This window comes from Cucumis melo, chromosome 2, assembly GCF_025177605.1.
Source record: "Cucumis melo cultivar AY chromosome 2, USDA_Cmelo_AY_1.0, whole genome shotgun sequence".
NCBI lineage: Eukaryota > Viridiplantae > Streptophyta > Magnoliopsida > Cucurbitales > Cucurbitaceae > Cucumis > Cucumis melo.
In genome coordinates this window covers 15,594,762-15,609,429 of record NC_066858.1, presented here as the reverse complement: position 1 = coordinate 15,609,429, position 14,668 = coordinate 15,594,762, and the positions used below count along the sequence as shown (strand labels likewise).

General features: G+C 28.8%; 1 protein-coding gene across 1 annotated transcript; it reads right to left on the bottom strand.

The window, feature by feature from the left end:
- Positions 1-580: 580 nt before the first annotated feature.
- LOC103487456 (2-alkenal reductase (NADP(+)-dependent)-like) lies at positions 581-9,873 on the bottom strand. The gene is made up of 5 exons (XM_008445786.3): positions 9,604-9,873; positions 5,332-5,512; positions 5,082-5,248; positions 3,892-3,974; positions 581-1,086 (listed from the first exon to the last, which is right to left on the bottom strand). The coding sequence occupies exons 1-5, from the start codon at positions 9,835-9,837 to the stop codon at positions 714-716; spliced, it is 1,038 nt and encodes a 345-aa protein (XP_008444008.1). The 5' UTR covers positions 9,838-9,873; the 3' UTR covers positions 581-713.
- Positions 9,874-14,668: the final 4,795 nt, after the last annotated feature.

Below are 14,668 nucleotides of genomic sequence, written 5' to 3'. Positions count from 1 at the left end.
TGATCTTGAACATTGATCCCCGTATGTCTCTACATACTGTTCAAGACTCATCAAACAACTTATGATGTTAGTTTATTGGATTTAGGTTATTAAGAGAAAACTAATAATATAATCAATAACACTTATTGAAATTATAATAATAAAAAACTTTATTAATGACGGTCAATTGATTATATTTACTATCTACGAGTTTTAGGACATAAAACCCAACAGTTTGAAGCCACCAAGTGTTTGTGTTGCAAATTTCGAAAGTTGAGAGAGTTATTGTAGCAGACGCCATTTTTTGACCCTTGTTTAATGATGATTGATTTAGTTGTAGTAGAGAAGTACTTCTTATCGAAATGATGGAGGAAGATCATGATCGTTAAAAATGTTCATTAGTTGATTATCGATATTATTGTTTGTAACTTGATCCATTTCTTATCAAATATGAGATAAATATTGATCATAAGGATATGGTGTTTATATATCCCAGACATGCCGAAGTGCACATTTTGACAATGAAATTATATATATTAAATATAGTGTTTAAAAAGTTCATTTTTCTCTCTATAAAAGCACTAATGAGAGAACGCCATAACTTTTCCATGCAAATTAGGCAACATTTAAATTTGTAAATGCAATAAAGAGAAACTGTAACACATATTATAATCAAATTTAGTTGGATGGCACCCATTCCTTTTATATCCTTTCTTGTTTTGAATCTCTCTTGATCACTCTGCAAATTTGACAATCTTTTTTCCAATATTATCACCTTTAAACAACCCGATGAAAGCAGAAGGAATATTCTCAACCCCAACTGATATGTCTTCAAGTGGCTCAATTTTGCCAGAATGAAGGTATTGAGAAACCTTAGAGACAAAATTTGGAAACATATCTAAGAAATCTCCAGCTAAAAAGCCTTCAACTTTGATTCTTTTGTACACCAAATCAATCATGTTTGGTACTGCCTTTTTGGAATTAGTGTATTCAGAAATAACACCACAAACTGCTACTCTTCCAAAGGGTTTCATGTTGGCTATGGCTGCTTCTAGCATTTCACCTCCCACGTTATCAAAATAAACATCAATCCCATCTGGGAAATACCTACATATATATACACCCATACATACATATATTTAGTTGGTTAAACTCAGAACTTTGAATTGTTTAAACTCGGTTGGATAATGATCCTTTTTTTTTTTTTTTTTGTGACAATTTTGTTTTTCTATTTTTAAGTTTTAAAAATTAAGCCTTATAAATGCCCATCTTTCCACCTCTATAAATTAGTTTCTTGAGTTTCTTGTTTTTTCTTTTTTAACAATGCTTTAAAAACTAAGCTAAATTTTGAAAAGTAAGAAAAGTATATCTTTTTAAAAATTTGTTTTTGAAATATGAATAAGAATTTAATCCTAGTACTTAAAAAAAATATATACATCATTATAAGAAACTGGAAGAAGAAAAATGTTTATTTTAAGAATAAAACACGAAAAATGTTATCAAATGAGAATGTGTTTCATTTAAAAAAGAAAAATTTGTTTGTTCTCTCTCAATTTTGTTAGGAAGGAAACAATTAAATTTGAATGGACTTTTTAAATATAAAAAAATGGTAAAACTACTTACAAACTATAACACAAAAAAATTTACAGTGCTTAATTACAATCTAGATAGACGCTGATAGATTACAACTATTAGTGGTTGAAACTATTCATACGAGTGTATTAATGATAAACGCAGATAGAAGTTGTTCACTATTCATGGTAGAAAAACTAATAGAAGACTATTAGTGCTATCAGTCGTATTTTTTATTTTTTTTTATCTGTAAATAATTTGACATTTTTATATCTTGTGAAAAATTTTCTAAATCTTACCATTTTTTAATTTTTTTTTAATTTTTTTTTTTACTTTTTGAATTCTAAAATGTTATGATAAAAAAAATGTTTTCGAATATCTTTTTTTTTTTTTTTTCAAATTTTGTAGAAAATCAAATTTATCTAAACTTATAAATGGAAATAACTTTAAAAACCAAATTGTTATTGTTTGCACAAGGTTTCTTGGGTGCACATCTCCACTGTAGATAGATTTGTGAGCTTGTCTTTGCAATTCAGGCTTAGAACTCTCAATCGATTTATGTAGTCAATGATTGATTCTTCCTTCCACTGCTTGGTGTTTGTCAGCTCCATCGTGCTAACAGCATGCCTAGTGCTATAGAAGCGATCGAGGAACTCTTTTTCAAGTTGTTCCAACTGTTAATCACTTTTTGCTCTAGATCGATGTAGCACTCGAGAGCATTTCTTTCAAGCTCCAAACAAATTGTGTGACTGGTTGGTCTACTCTACTTTCTACATTTTCACATGTTTCAACAAAATGAGCAATGTGTTGTTTTGAATTGTCTCTTCCATCGAACTGTTGAAACTTTAATTTGGATGCTGGTACCCAACAAGCATTCTCAGGTCGTCGATTCTCATAATAGATGGTCGAGAGTACATAAAAGAAGTTTCTAGTGGTCCTCCATAGTCCATATTAAGCTCTTATGGAGCTTGTTATCATATCCTACAGCTATTGGACTAACAAGAAGGCAACGAAGATGCACTGTTGCATCTAGTTTTTTCATGCAACACAAATTTTCCTTTATTGTCAGCTTTGGCAGTATGGAGTTAGCTCGACTCAGAAATTTCACAAGTCTTCATATGATCACTTAAGGCGGCGATTTCATGATCTCGCTCCTCAACAGCTTTCATTACGAGATTTATTTTACTCTTCAACTTTACCATGGTTGTCTCAGTTGTTACATTTGTCATCATGACAGACACTACTTCAAGGTGTGACTCTTTCCCTAACAGATCAAAAGAAAGAGTAGAATTGTCGAACAAACTAATGACGATTTTGCTTTTAGAAGATTCCATCAATTGCTCACAACCTTTCTTTGTGAGGATAAGACTTTGTTCTTGTTCTTAGATGATCTCTTTTGAACGACTGCAGGTGACAGTTCGTGTATAAGCATCACTTGTAGTAGAAGATTTTGATGTAACTTTCTTTTGTGCCATTGGTTTGCTTGTAGGATTTGGATGATAAGAAAGAGATGAGAACTAGGAGAGGTCCCACTAGGCGTGCCAATTTGTTCATACAAAGTTTTCGAAGAAATTTGTTTCATGGAATTGAACTTTGCATTTATGTTGTGTTTCTATTAATTTTTGATGTGATGTGGTTTGATCTCTAGTACTTGATCATCTAATTCTCTCTTAGTTGAACGCATAAGCTTGATGTATAGAAGTTGAGCGCTTGATGTTCTTGGAGTAAAAGTCTTGGTAGAATATCTCTCCAAAGAACTTGAGCTTCAAGGAATGGTTCATCCTTTAAGAGTTAGAGAGTCTTCTAACTGTTTGGGAAAATTCTCTTTTAGGCCTTTTTGGAGTAAAATTTTACGAATGGATAAAAATGAGGAGAACTCCTTTGTTTATAGAGAACTCCTCTATTTATAGAGTTCTCTAGTGGGTTTTATGAACTTGGGCTTGGCTGGTCATGGATTAGACCTCTTAAGCCTAGTCATATGGATTTGGGCATTATTTAGCATTTAGGCTAAATTAGGTTTTTTTTTTCTCTAAATTGAACTTTAGCCTAAATAAATAATATTTAATTAGAAAAAAATAATTAACTTGATCAAACAATCATGATAAAAACACTTGTCATCATCAGAATTGACAAATTTATGTCTTCAATTTCAATTTGGGACACATGTAACTTTTAATTAGTCCCAAATTTGTTTATTTGTATTTTTTGTTCATTAATTTGGTAAATAACTTAACAATTTATGATTGGTCCAAAAATTTTTGTTCAACAATTATAACCCTAGCTTTTAATAATTTTAACAATATTGGGAAATGAAGTTTATATTATTTGAATAATACTCACTTCTCTAAGGTTGCTGTCAAATCCTTTTCTTGCTTGTAATTGAATGCGTTATCAAATCCAAACTTTTCTTTAAGCAATGTCACCTACAATTACAACGTTCATTAGATAGAGTGACCCCACCCAAATATAAATTATAAAAAACATAAATATATCATTTTCACAAATAAATAAATATATATGTCTGTATATATGCGTATATGTATATATGTGTCTATATATATATGTATATATATAGGTATTTATATAACAAAGATTAGCCATGTCTAGCCTTATTAAATATTAGATGTATATATGGTATTAAAGTTTCATTCACATTTTAATTTTTCATGAATTCAAGTGGATATGATGAATGAATTGGCATTTCCATTACACCATAATTAAAAATCGATAAAAAATACACGAATAAAAATATATGTAAAAAGATGTTAATAATGTAAATATAGTATGAATAATAAAAAATTTAATTTACTTATTTTAAAAATTGTATATCTAACTTGTTTAAATTTATTAATTTACCATGTTTACATTTTTTTTTTGGAAATATCTATCAATTCAATATTTCTATTCACACTTAAACATTTTGGTTGATATCTACATTTTAAACTTTAATGCAAAAAAGATTGCTTATAAGAAAAATTCTTCATATATGAACAACTTTTATATATACAACGGTTCTCTTTTTCATTTATGCAAAAGGTTTTTTTAATACAAATTGAAAGTGTGATCTACACCGGAGATCTCTTAGTTCATAGATACATATAAATGCTAGCTAGTTTAATTAACTAGATTTTTGTTGGCATGAATATGAAATACCTAGATATTACTATATATATATGTATTAACCTCATATGATTTTTCTTCGAAAAAGCTTAGGTTTAAAACAATACAGATTCTGTGATCACTTCATATATTGTGTGGGTCTAAATAGTTAGATCTCAGTAATCTTTGCTCTCCAAGATTTTTAGAAAATAATTAAGTTATGTTTACATGTAAACAGAAGAATATGTATCATGTGTAAATAATCAACACGATGACAACAAAGATAAAATTTTTAAAACTATTGATACAAAGTAAAGTTGATCTCTGAAAACGATGATATCTAAAATGAAAATCAAGTACCAATTCAATATGTGCAAACCATTAAAAATTAACAAATCACATGATAATGTATTAGAGTTTATGGGAGAAACCTTTTGATCAGAACCAGCACAACCAACAACATAACAACCATGCAATTTTGCAAATTGTCCAACCAAACTTCCAACAGAACCAGAAGCAGCAGATACAAACACTGTCTCTCCTTCCTTAATCTTCGCTACTTCGAACAAACCAGCGTATGCTGTTAGCCCACTAAACCCTAACCAAAACCAAACATAAAAGTTAAACTATTATTTTCTTTAAATAGAAGATTAAGTTGATGAATGTTTGATTTTCAATTACCTAAAATGCCAAGATGGTGAGTCAAAGGAAATCCCAAAGTTTCCAATTTTCTAAGTAAGTTGGTATGGGCTTTCACTACACTGTATTCAGCCCAATGTGTGATCCCTATTACTATATCACCCTCCTTAAACTCAGGGTTCCCTGATGCCAATACTTCTCCCACTCCCAAAGCATCTATAGGCTGTCTCAAAAAACATAAATAAATACCAAGTTGTTACCATAATATACCCAACGGTTAAATATACTTTTAAATCTTTTTATTTCTCTTTGAAACTATTATTAAATGTAACCAAATATAGGAATTATTTAATAAGTCCTTATAATAATATATAATAGACTTGACACTTCTCTAATTAAACAATCCATAGAGTTTTTGACTTTTGCATGACATATTGATGGTCATAATTTTACGATTATTTTCTCTTTGCTGGATAAACTTAAATGTTTGGTTGCATATAGAACATGAGTCTAAAAAAATATCTTTGAGTTACAACCTGACTATTTCTTTGAAAAAAAAATATATAGTTTCAAACTCATATGAAACAATATTTTTAAGATGAAAATATAAAATCAAACTTTCCCGTTTGTTAAAACTAAGTATATAAACAGTACTATTAAGTTTGCATTTATCTTTGTTATCTACTTTTCATTACTATTTTTAAAATCTTTAAAAAATTGTGTGTTCTTAACCGGATGAGAAATTCAAAATGGACAAAGAAGGTAAAGAAAAAGACCAATCAGACAGAATGTTAGCTACATTTACAAATAGTGGGAAGAATTAACATATGTTTGGTCGTTTAAAGAGACGAAAATCAGATTTAAAGCATTCCAACAGATTTAAAGCGACCAATCAGAGAGGTTTAAATTTACCTAGGAAGGGAGGATGGGAGTTGTAAGATCAGTAGTTTTGTGGGTAGAACTAAAGCTCTTCATACGGTAGATTGGATATGGATCAATTGAAACATAAAGGTTTCTAACAATAATATCATCACTCCCAGATTTCACTAACACAACAAAATCTTCACATTCACCTCAAAATCTGATTCAACTGGAAACTCATCAATCTCTTTTCTTGTTGTCACAATTCTATTTCTGACTTCCATTTTTCCAACTAAAAATCTCGCTAATTTCACTACCCAAAATCCTTCAAAACATATATTTATTATATACTAAGAAGGGAGTATATATATAAGAATGATTCCGAAAGGGAAGTGACAAAAAAATTTGGAATACCCAATAACAAGAAAGAAGAGGCAAGACGACTCTTTGGCCGAAAATGCAATGTTGTACTTGTACTTGACCCAACTTGATAAATGCTGCTGACATTGACGATAAAGTGACATTATTGCTTACATTTCAACCCAAAAGAGGCATAGTGTTTAGGTTTCTTTTTTTCTGTTCTAAAAAACGTTTGGCTGAGAATTTAGCGGCAGTTGGGAATTTACGTTCATCACATAACTTGTCGTGAGAAACAACAGTACAGGTACTTATATAAACGTGGAGCATATCATCGTAAATCTAAGTTATTATAATTATTATACTCCAATAACTATAATAACCAACTCAACGGTCGAAACACCCTATAGTTTATCATACCTACTAATATGTGCACTGCTACAAAATCTGTCTCCTACTTATTTGATACTTGCAATTTATACTTACTTGACATCTTTTTATAAAAATGTTAAATAATGACAATTTTAAAGAAAAGGAATCATGTAACATATTCTACGGATGTTTTTTAACTTTTTCATTTTCCTCTTTACTTGACAATGTCAAATGTAGTTAATATTTACTTGACACGAAAAAAATGTCAACTGTAATGTCGAGCTTTAATCGATACTGTTTAAACATCAAGAAAGCCCCTAGGATTATTATCTTCCAATTTTTTTCTCCTAAGTTTTGATTTTCCATCTACTTTACTAATCATAACAATTAAAAAAAAAAAAAAAACTTTTCCTTTCTCTTTCTCTTTCTCGATGCTTGAATCCCCATCGTTCCACGAACGATGTTGAAACCCAAGGCCATCTGAACTACCACTCTTTTGACAATATACCTTTTGCCCGGTACCAATTTTAGTGATATTAAACCATGTGGCAGTCCATACTAAAGGTAAAATTGGAGCATCAAATTCTTATGGTTATTAACAAATTAAATCTTTATGTTTAAAAGAGTATATATTCTCAAAAGTTGGATTTGGTTGTTACGTTGGATTAATATTTATTAATAAAAATTTAGTTAATATTTATAGGTCTTTTCAAAAATATAACAAAACCGCAAAATATTTACACTGTATAAAACAATTCTAAAAACGAAAAAAGTCCACAGGCTCACAATAGAAAATACAAAAAAAATGTCTCCTCAACCACGCCATCAACAACATGCGTAATATATTTGGTACACGATTGTTTAGATTTGGCTATTGTTTAGTGGGCTAAGGGTCAAGTTGGTAATTTTTCTTACATCTCCCCCCGCGGAGCCTAGGTATCATATACACCCCGAAAATCATTTAAATTTGGATAACCAAATATAAATGATTTTTTTTCAATTCTATCGTTTAATTGGGTTACACGATTGTTTAATTTTGTTTTAGATTTGGTCGTTTAGATTTGACTACCCCAAATCTAAACGATTTTTTTTTTTTCAAAATTTAGTATACAATCATTTAGATTTGGCTAAACGAATTTTTTTAAGATTCTTTTGGTACACGATTGTTTAGATTCACAATCGTTTGTTTTTTCAAGATTCTTTCGTATACGATTGTTTAGATTTGGCTAAACAATTCTTTTTTAATTCTTTTGGTACACAATCGTTTAATTTTTCTACACAATTGTTTATTTTTTTATACAATCATTAGCCAAATTTAAAACGTTTTTTTTTTCAAGATTTTTTATACACGATCTTTTAAATTTGGTTAAATGACGTAAAAAAGAAGAGAAAAAGAAGAAAGACAATAGAAAGAAATCAGATTTGGTTACCCAAATCTAAACGATGTAGAAAAAAGTGACAAAAAAAAAAGAAGAAAGAAAGAAAGATGATAGAAAGAAATTGCAACAAAGAGGAGAAGAAAGACGGAAGGAAAAACTTGGAATATTTAAAAAACAACTAACTTCATATCCTTTATTACATGGTAGTAAATATTTTAGTAGTTTGTTATATTTATAAAAAATTTCCTAATATTTATTAATAAAGTTAAGAATTTTATTTTAGAAAGAAACGAGAGGAATGGATAAACTATCAAGAGGGATCGATAGGACACCCACCCCTCAGAATTTATTAAACAGTCAACGGCGAACAAGCGGACTAGAGGAGAGCCCAAAAGTTAATCATACATAGCTTGGTACTTAATAGCTATCTCACTAGGCAAGGGGCTTCTACTACACCAAAGGCCTAACAAATTACACAAATCTTTCCACAAATTAAGCATGCTATTTTGGTTATTGTTGAAGATTATGTTATTTCTTTCGTTCCATAAGGTCAAAAGGATTGCGACCCCAATGTTGAAGCAGAAGATGTTTTTCCTGTTTCTTTTATTTAAATGACATAGGGAGTGACAAAAAGTTTTGACATTATTGATGGTCATAATTTTACGATTATTTTCTCTTTGCTTGATAAATTTAAAGAAAAAGAAATCGTAACAATAACATGATAACTAAGAATTAAAGGTTTGATAGGTTAAAATTAAGCTTATAAACACTATTTCAACTTTCATAATTTTTTATTTGATATTTTTTAAATTAAAAGAAGTTTTTCTTTGAATTTGATGAAAAATTTAAGTGAAACTTATAATTAAAAAATAAAAAGAAAAAAAAGGAACAAAGTATAAATTTTAAAAAATAAAAAGGAAATCATTACTCAATAGAACATAAGTTTAGAAGCCTATTACAATAACATATCGCTCTGAATATTTTCCAACAATGGAAAACTAATTAGACAAATGGTAAAAAAAAAAAAAAAAAAAAAAAAAAAAAAAAAAAAAAAGAAACTCAAGACTTCACTTATTAGTTACTATTTTTGATGAATTAGTGATAATTATATATGATATCACTTTCAACATTTTTTAAATTAAAAAAAAAATTGTCAAAGAATCGAAAATGAAAGATAAAAAATGTAATGGAAAAGACCAATGATCTATACATAGATTATTTACGATATGTTAGCAACATTCATATGTAAAAGAAAGAACTAACGTATGTTTAGTCATTCGAAGTGGCAAAGATCAGATTCAAAGCATTCCAAAGCATTCCAACCCCGAGAGAGATTTGAAGTTACCTGGGAAGGGATGATGGGAGTTGCAAAATCAGAAGTTTTGTGGGTAGAACTAAAGCTCTTCATACGGTTGATTTGATATGGATCAATTGAAACATAAAGGTTTTTAACAATAATATCATCACTCCCAGATTTCACCAACACAACAAAATCTTCACATTTCACCTCAAAATCTGATTCAACTGGAAATTCATCAATCGCTTTTCTTGTTGTCACAATTCTATTTCTCACTTCCATTTTTCCAACTAAAAATCTCTTCTATTTCACTACTCAAAATCCTTCAGAACATATAGTTATTATATACTAAAAGGGGAGTATATATACAAGAATGATTCCTTCAAGGAAGTGACAAAAATTTTGGAATACCCAAAAACAAGAAAGACAACTCTTGGCCGGCCAAGGCAATGCTGTGGTTGGACTAAAAAATGCCACTGACATCGACAATAAGGTCACATTATTTCTGACGTTTCAATTCAACCAAAACCTAGAGGAATAATGAATTTAGAGCTGTGTGGTCCACAATGATTATTTTTTAATTATCATTCGATAATTTGTTTTTGTCATAGTAATTTTTGTATTGTTTGATTATGTTTTGATTGCCCTTACTAATTCACGAACTTGCACGTAAAATTTGGAGTCAAGTTTCAAGACTTGAAACATATTGTTTGCATGAGCATGATTTAATGAAGTAGTAACTAATAAAGCGAACACCCTAGAACACTTTATATCTCTTTCACACTTATTTTCTTGAGTTTTATTGCTTTTCCAAATTAAAAGTTCAAATTTTATTTCCATTCCTAAGCTAAAGTTGACGAAATATTTCTTGCCCTCTTATGTCGTTTTAATTACTATAATTAACTTTAACCACATAAAAGTTAAAAAGAAAACGTCACAATAAATATGAGCAACACAATAACACGCATTGTGGTGAAGAAAAGAGACGTGCTTGCATCATAAATATCAGAGGAATGATCCAAGAAGTCTGAGTTGGTTACGGAAAAGCAGGCTACAGAAAAATGCTTCTAAATAATTGCATTTTTGTGGCCCTATTATTTTTAAAACGAATTTATTATATTTTTGTTATATATATAGACGTTGATGGCACTTTGAGATTTTACTATAATCTTATTTTGTTGTATTCTTTGACATGACAGTCTTCGATGCCTTTAAGGTGGATATTTCTTTGGAGCTGCCCTTCAGTCAAATTGTAGCGTTTTAGTTCGTTTTCTCTTTGAGTAAGATATATCTTTCTACGAGTTATCTTCTAATTATTGTCATTTGTTATTTATATTCATTAATCTTAAGAAATCTGGTTGGATTTTGTCTAAAAATTATTATAAGATTATCTTTTTAAATAAGACAATTAGTTTCTAAAATATAAAAAGATTCTCTTTTATTTTAGAAATCTTGCATTAATATCTTTGTGAAAATAAAATTATATATATATATATATATATATATATATGTATGTATATATGTATTATATAGATGGTGTGTCAAAATAATAAAAAGAGACGGGTGATCGATCTACGAGGAATAAGACTTCACTGCAAAAGACAAAATGTAAGATTGAATACAGAAGCTACAAGTATAGAAAAGGTAGTGTGATCATTTATCTATGGTATCAGTATGTTGATCTAAGATGATGATTATTATGATGAGTAAGAAATACGACTTAGTAGTGGTTAGAGTGGTCACAGAAAACTTTAGAAGAGGATGAAGGTATTGTCGAAAAGATTCATTCATGCATTCAGGGAGAGCCTGAAGTCAAACATTATTGAGAAGGTTTACTCATGTATTAAGGAGGAGCCTGAAGTCTAAAGCTAATATGCATGTTAAAGAGTCATGTAGATGAATAGAGGTTAAATGTTGCGTTTATGTATATTGACTAAGTGTAAATCATAATAATATTACTCATCAGAGTTGTTCGCAGCTCCTTAAACGTAGGCAATCTATGACCAAACTAGGTTATCGCCACGTGGCCAAGACAATGCGGAGCGGCCGACATCCTCAAAATGGGTTACTTTTTAAAATAAAATAGGAGTCGTCACCAATCTTTTTTATGGTGTGATTGGACATCGAAATATAGTAAAAACCTTTTAAATAAAATCATTAAAAAATGGTTTGCAAAAACTAGAGTTGAGTTTGGGAGTCATTTGTGTATCAGGAGGGTGTTAGCACCCCACAACATCCGTTTAGAAAACAGTGGCCAGATTCCAAATCTTGAATTGAAAATATTCTTTAATGTTTTTAAAAACTAATATCTTATTTTACCCCTTATTACACCAATATTTGAAGCAATGATCTCATAAAATAAGTGGAAAATATTCCATCAATTAGACTATATTGAAGAAAATCTTTTCAGCTCAAGAAAATGGGGAATTTGTACAATTTCTCAAAATCCGTCGTAGGAATAGCCTTCTAATAAAGAGATCTTTTTAAAACATTAATTAAAATCATTTTTTCTTGGGATCAAATCTTGGACTCCCAAATTTCCTAGATTCTGTCGTAGGATTTCGTTTAGGAAAAACAGTATAAGTTATTAGAAAAGATTGATTAAGAAACTTTATGAAATCATAGATTAAATTTTGAACGTTTGAAAAACATAAAAAATTGTAACTTTAAAAGAAAAAAAAATCTTAATGATTAAAAAAATTAGTTTTTTGAAATGTTTTAAAACTTGGATAATTTTAAGTTAGAAAGATTTTAAAACATTGAGAATTTTAATTTACAAAGAATTGAAAATTTTAAATAGGAAACAAAATGAGGCTTATAAAGTAGAATAAATAAGAGTAACGAAGCATCATAATAAATTATGCAAACATAAAATAACATATTAAGATTTTAATAAAAACATATTGGAGATCGATCTCGGACTTCCAATTTCTTCACCTCAAGAATTCTAAGAAACTGGACTCCCAAATTTTCTAGATTTCATCGTCGGATTTTTTTAAAAGAAAAAATAATTTAAAATGTTAACAAACTTAAAAATTATTAGCAATAACATATTAAATTGACCACAAAAGAGAAGAAAAACAAAATATTTAATAACATATAAAAGACAAAAACATATTAAAGAAGCAATAATCAAGATGAGAAAAATATTAAAGAAGCAATAATCAAGATGAGAAAATGCTAACCAAGCAATAATAAATGTTATAAAAAGAAAAAAGAATTAAATAAATAAAAATGCTAATTATATATTAAAAATGTAAGGAAACAATATATAAAAAATAAAGCTTAAGAATAAATTAATAAAGAAAAGACATAATAATAAATAAAAATAGATAACAACAAGGTATGAAAAAATATGTAATAAAAAAAACTATAAAAGAGAAGCTCACAAGATAATAAAAAAATAATTATAAGAGAAATAAAAACAATAAAAATAAGCAAATATTTAATCATTTAGTCTTTCTTTTTCTTTTTTTTTGTTTTCTATTTTTTTCTTTTTTACATTTTTTTATCAAAGATCGAAGAAAGATAAATAAAATAATTAAAATAGTAAGAATAATGAAAAATAGAGAACTTTGAAGGAAAATAAATAAAATAAGAAGAAGGGGAGAAAAAAGAAAAGAAAGAAAAGTTGAAATCTCAACACACTAACTTATGTTGTTGAGGTGTGAGTTATTGGGACCAAAACCCTACCATACACCTCTAATTAACTTTAAAAAAAAATTGTGTGTTGGATTCTTAGCATTGTAGGGAGAAAGATGAAGATTTTCAGGGTTGCTAGAAGAGAAGATAAAATAGATGTTATATATATATATATATATATATTAAGAAGGTATGAAGGTTAAAAGAAGTAAGGGTATGAAAGTTAGAGATTTAGATGAAGAAGAGAGGATGTGAAGGTAGTAAAAGTTTCTAGTTTTTTTTTTTTTTTTTTTTGGCCTTTTCTTTATGTTGTGTTGTGTGTATGAAGAATAGATTATTTATAGTCAAAATCATTTCTTCAAATGGCTAAAAATTCAAAATCGTAGGATTTTTTTGTATTTGAAAATAATACTAACTTTAGCATTCATATCAAAATGGCATGGAGCCTTTAATAACCGAAATCAAATTCAAAAAAAGTTACCATCTTTGGTATTTATCCACCTACCTTAATTACTCTAACTAGATGCACGAAACTTCAAAAGCAGTTAAATAACACTTTTTTTTAGAAAATAGTAGTTAATCACAAAATTAAAAATAAATCAAATTATGGCAAAAATTAATCTAACAATTAAATTGATTTTAAATAATGTCGGACAAAATTAGGTGACTACGTGAGTTACTAAAGTTCTTGTGTTATTCTTTTAGCTGTCTCTCTGGCTATTACATGGCTATTACACAGTTATTTATTTCAGCATTAACTAAAGGTTTATTTGATTATTAAAACAGTTTTCAAATCTACTACGCATGCTTATAGTTATTTAATTTTTATAGAGAGAATTCATTGTAACCTATTGATTATAATTATAATGAAGATCGTCTTCAATTAGTAGTTTTTATTTTTGTTTTGAGGAGGTTTTTCTTCGCCCACGTTAAAATTGCTTATGTTCGTCAATGGTTGATTATCATTACTATTGTTTCTAGTTGGTCGATTTCATATCAAATATGAGATAGTTATTGATCCTAAGAATATGGTGCTTATAATTATTGATAGCTGGAGTACACATCTTGAGAATGAAAGTATAGTGTTTAAAAAGGTTCATTTTTCTGTTTATATAAAAGCACTAATGACAGAAAACTCCATAACAAAATTAATACTTTTCCAAGCAAATTAGGCAGCATTTAGATTTGTGAACGGAATAAAGAGAACTGTCTACTCATTATAATCAAATTTATTGGATGCACCAATTCCTTTCATACACTTTCTTGCTTTGAATCCTCTTTTGATCACTCTACAAATTCGACAATCTTTTTTCCAATATTATCACCTTGAAACAACCCGATGAAAGCAGAAGGATTATTCTCAACCCCAACTGATATGTCTTCAAGTGGCTCAATTTTGCCAGAATGAAGGTATTGAGAAACCTTAGAGACAAAATTTGGAAACATATCTAAGAAATCTCCAGCTAAAAAG

Coding starts and splice junctions, on each gene's coding strand:
- LOC103487456 (XM_008445786.3), bottom strand. CDS start 9,837: ATGGAAGTGAGAAATAGAATTGTGACAACAAGAAAAGCGATTGATGAA. Junction 5,249..5,331: donor TCACCATCTTGGCATTTTAG/GTAATTGAAAAT, acceptor GGTTTTGGTTAG/GGTTTAGTGGGCTAACAGCA. Junction 3,975..5,081: donor GTGCTGGTTCTGATCAAAAG/GTTTCTCCCATA, acceptor TTGTAATTGTAG/GTGACATTGCTTAAAGAAAA.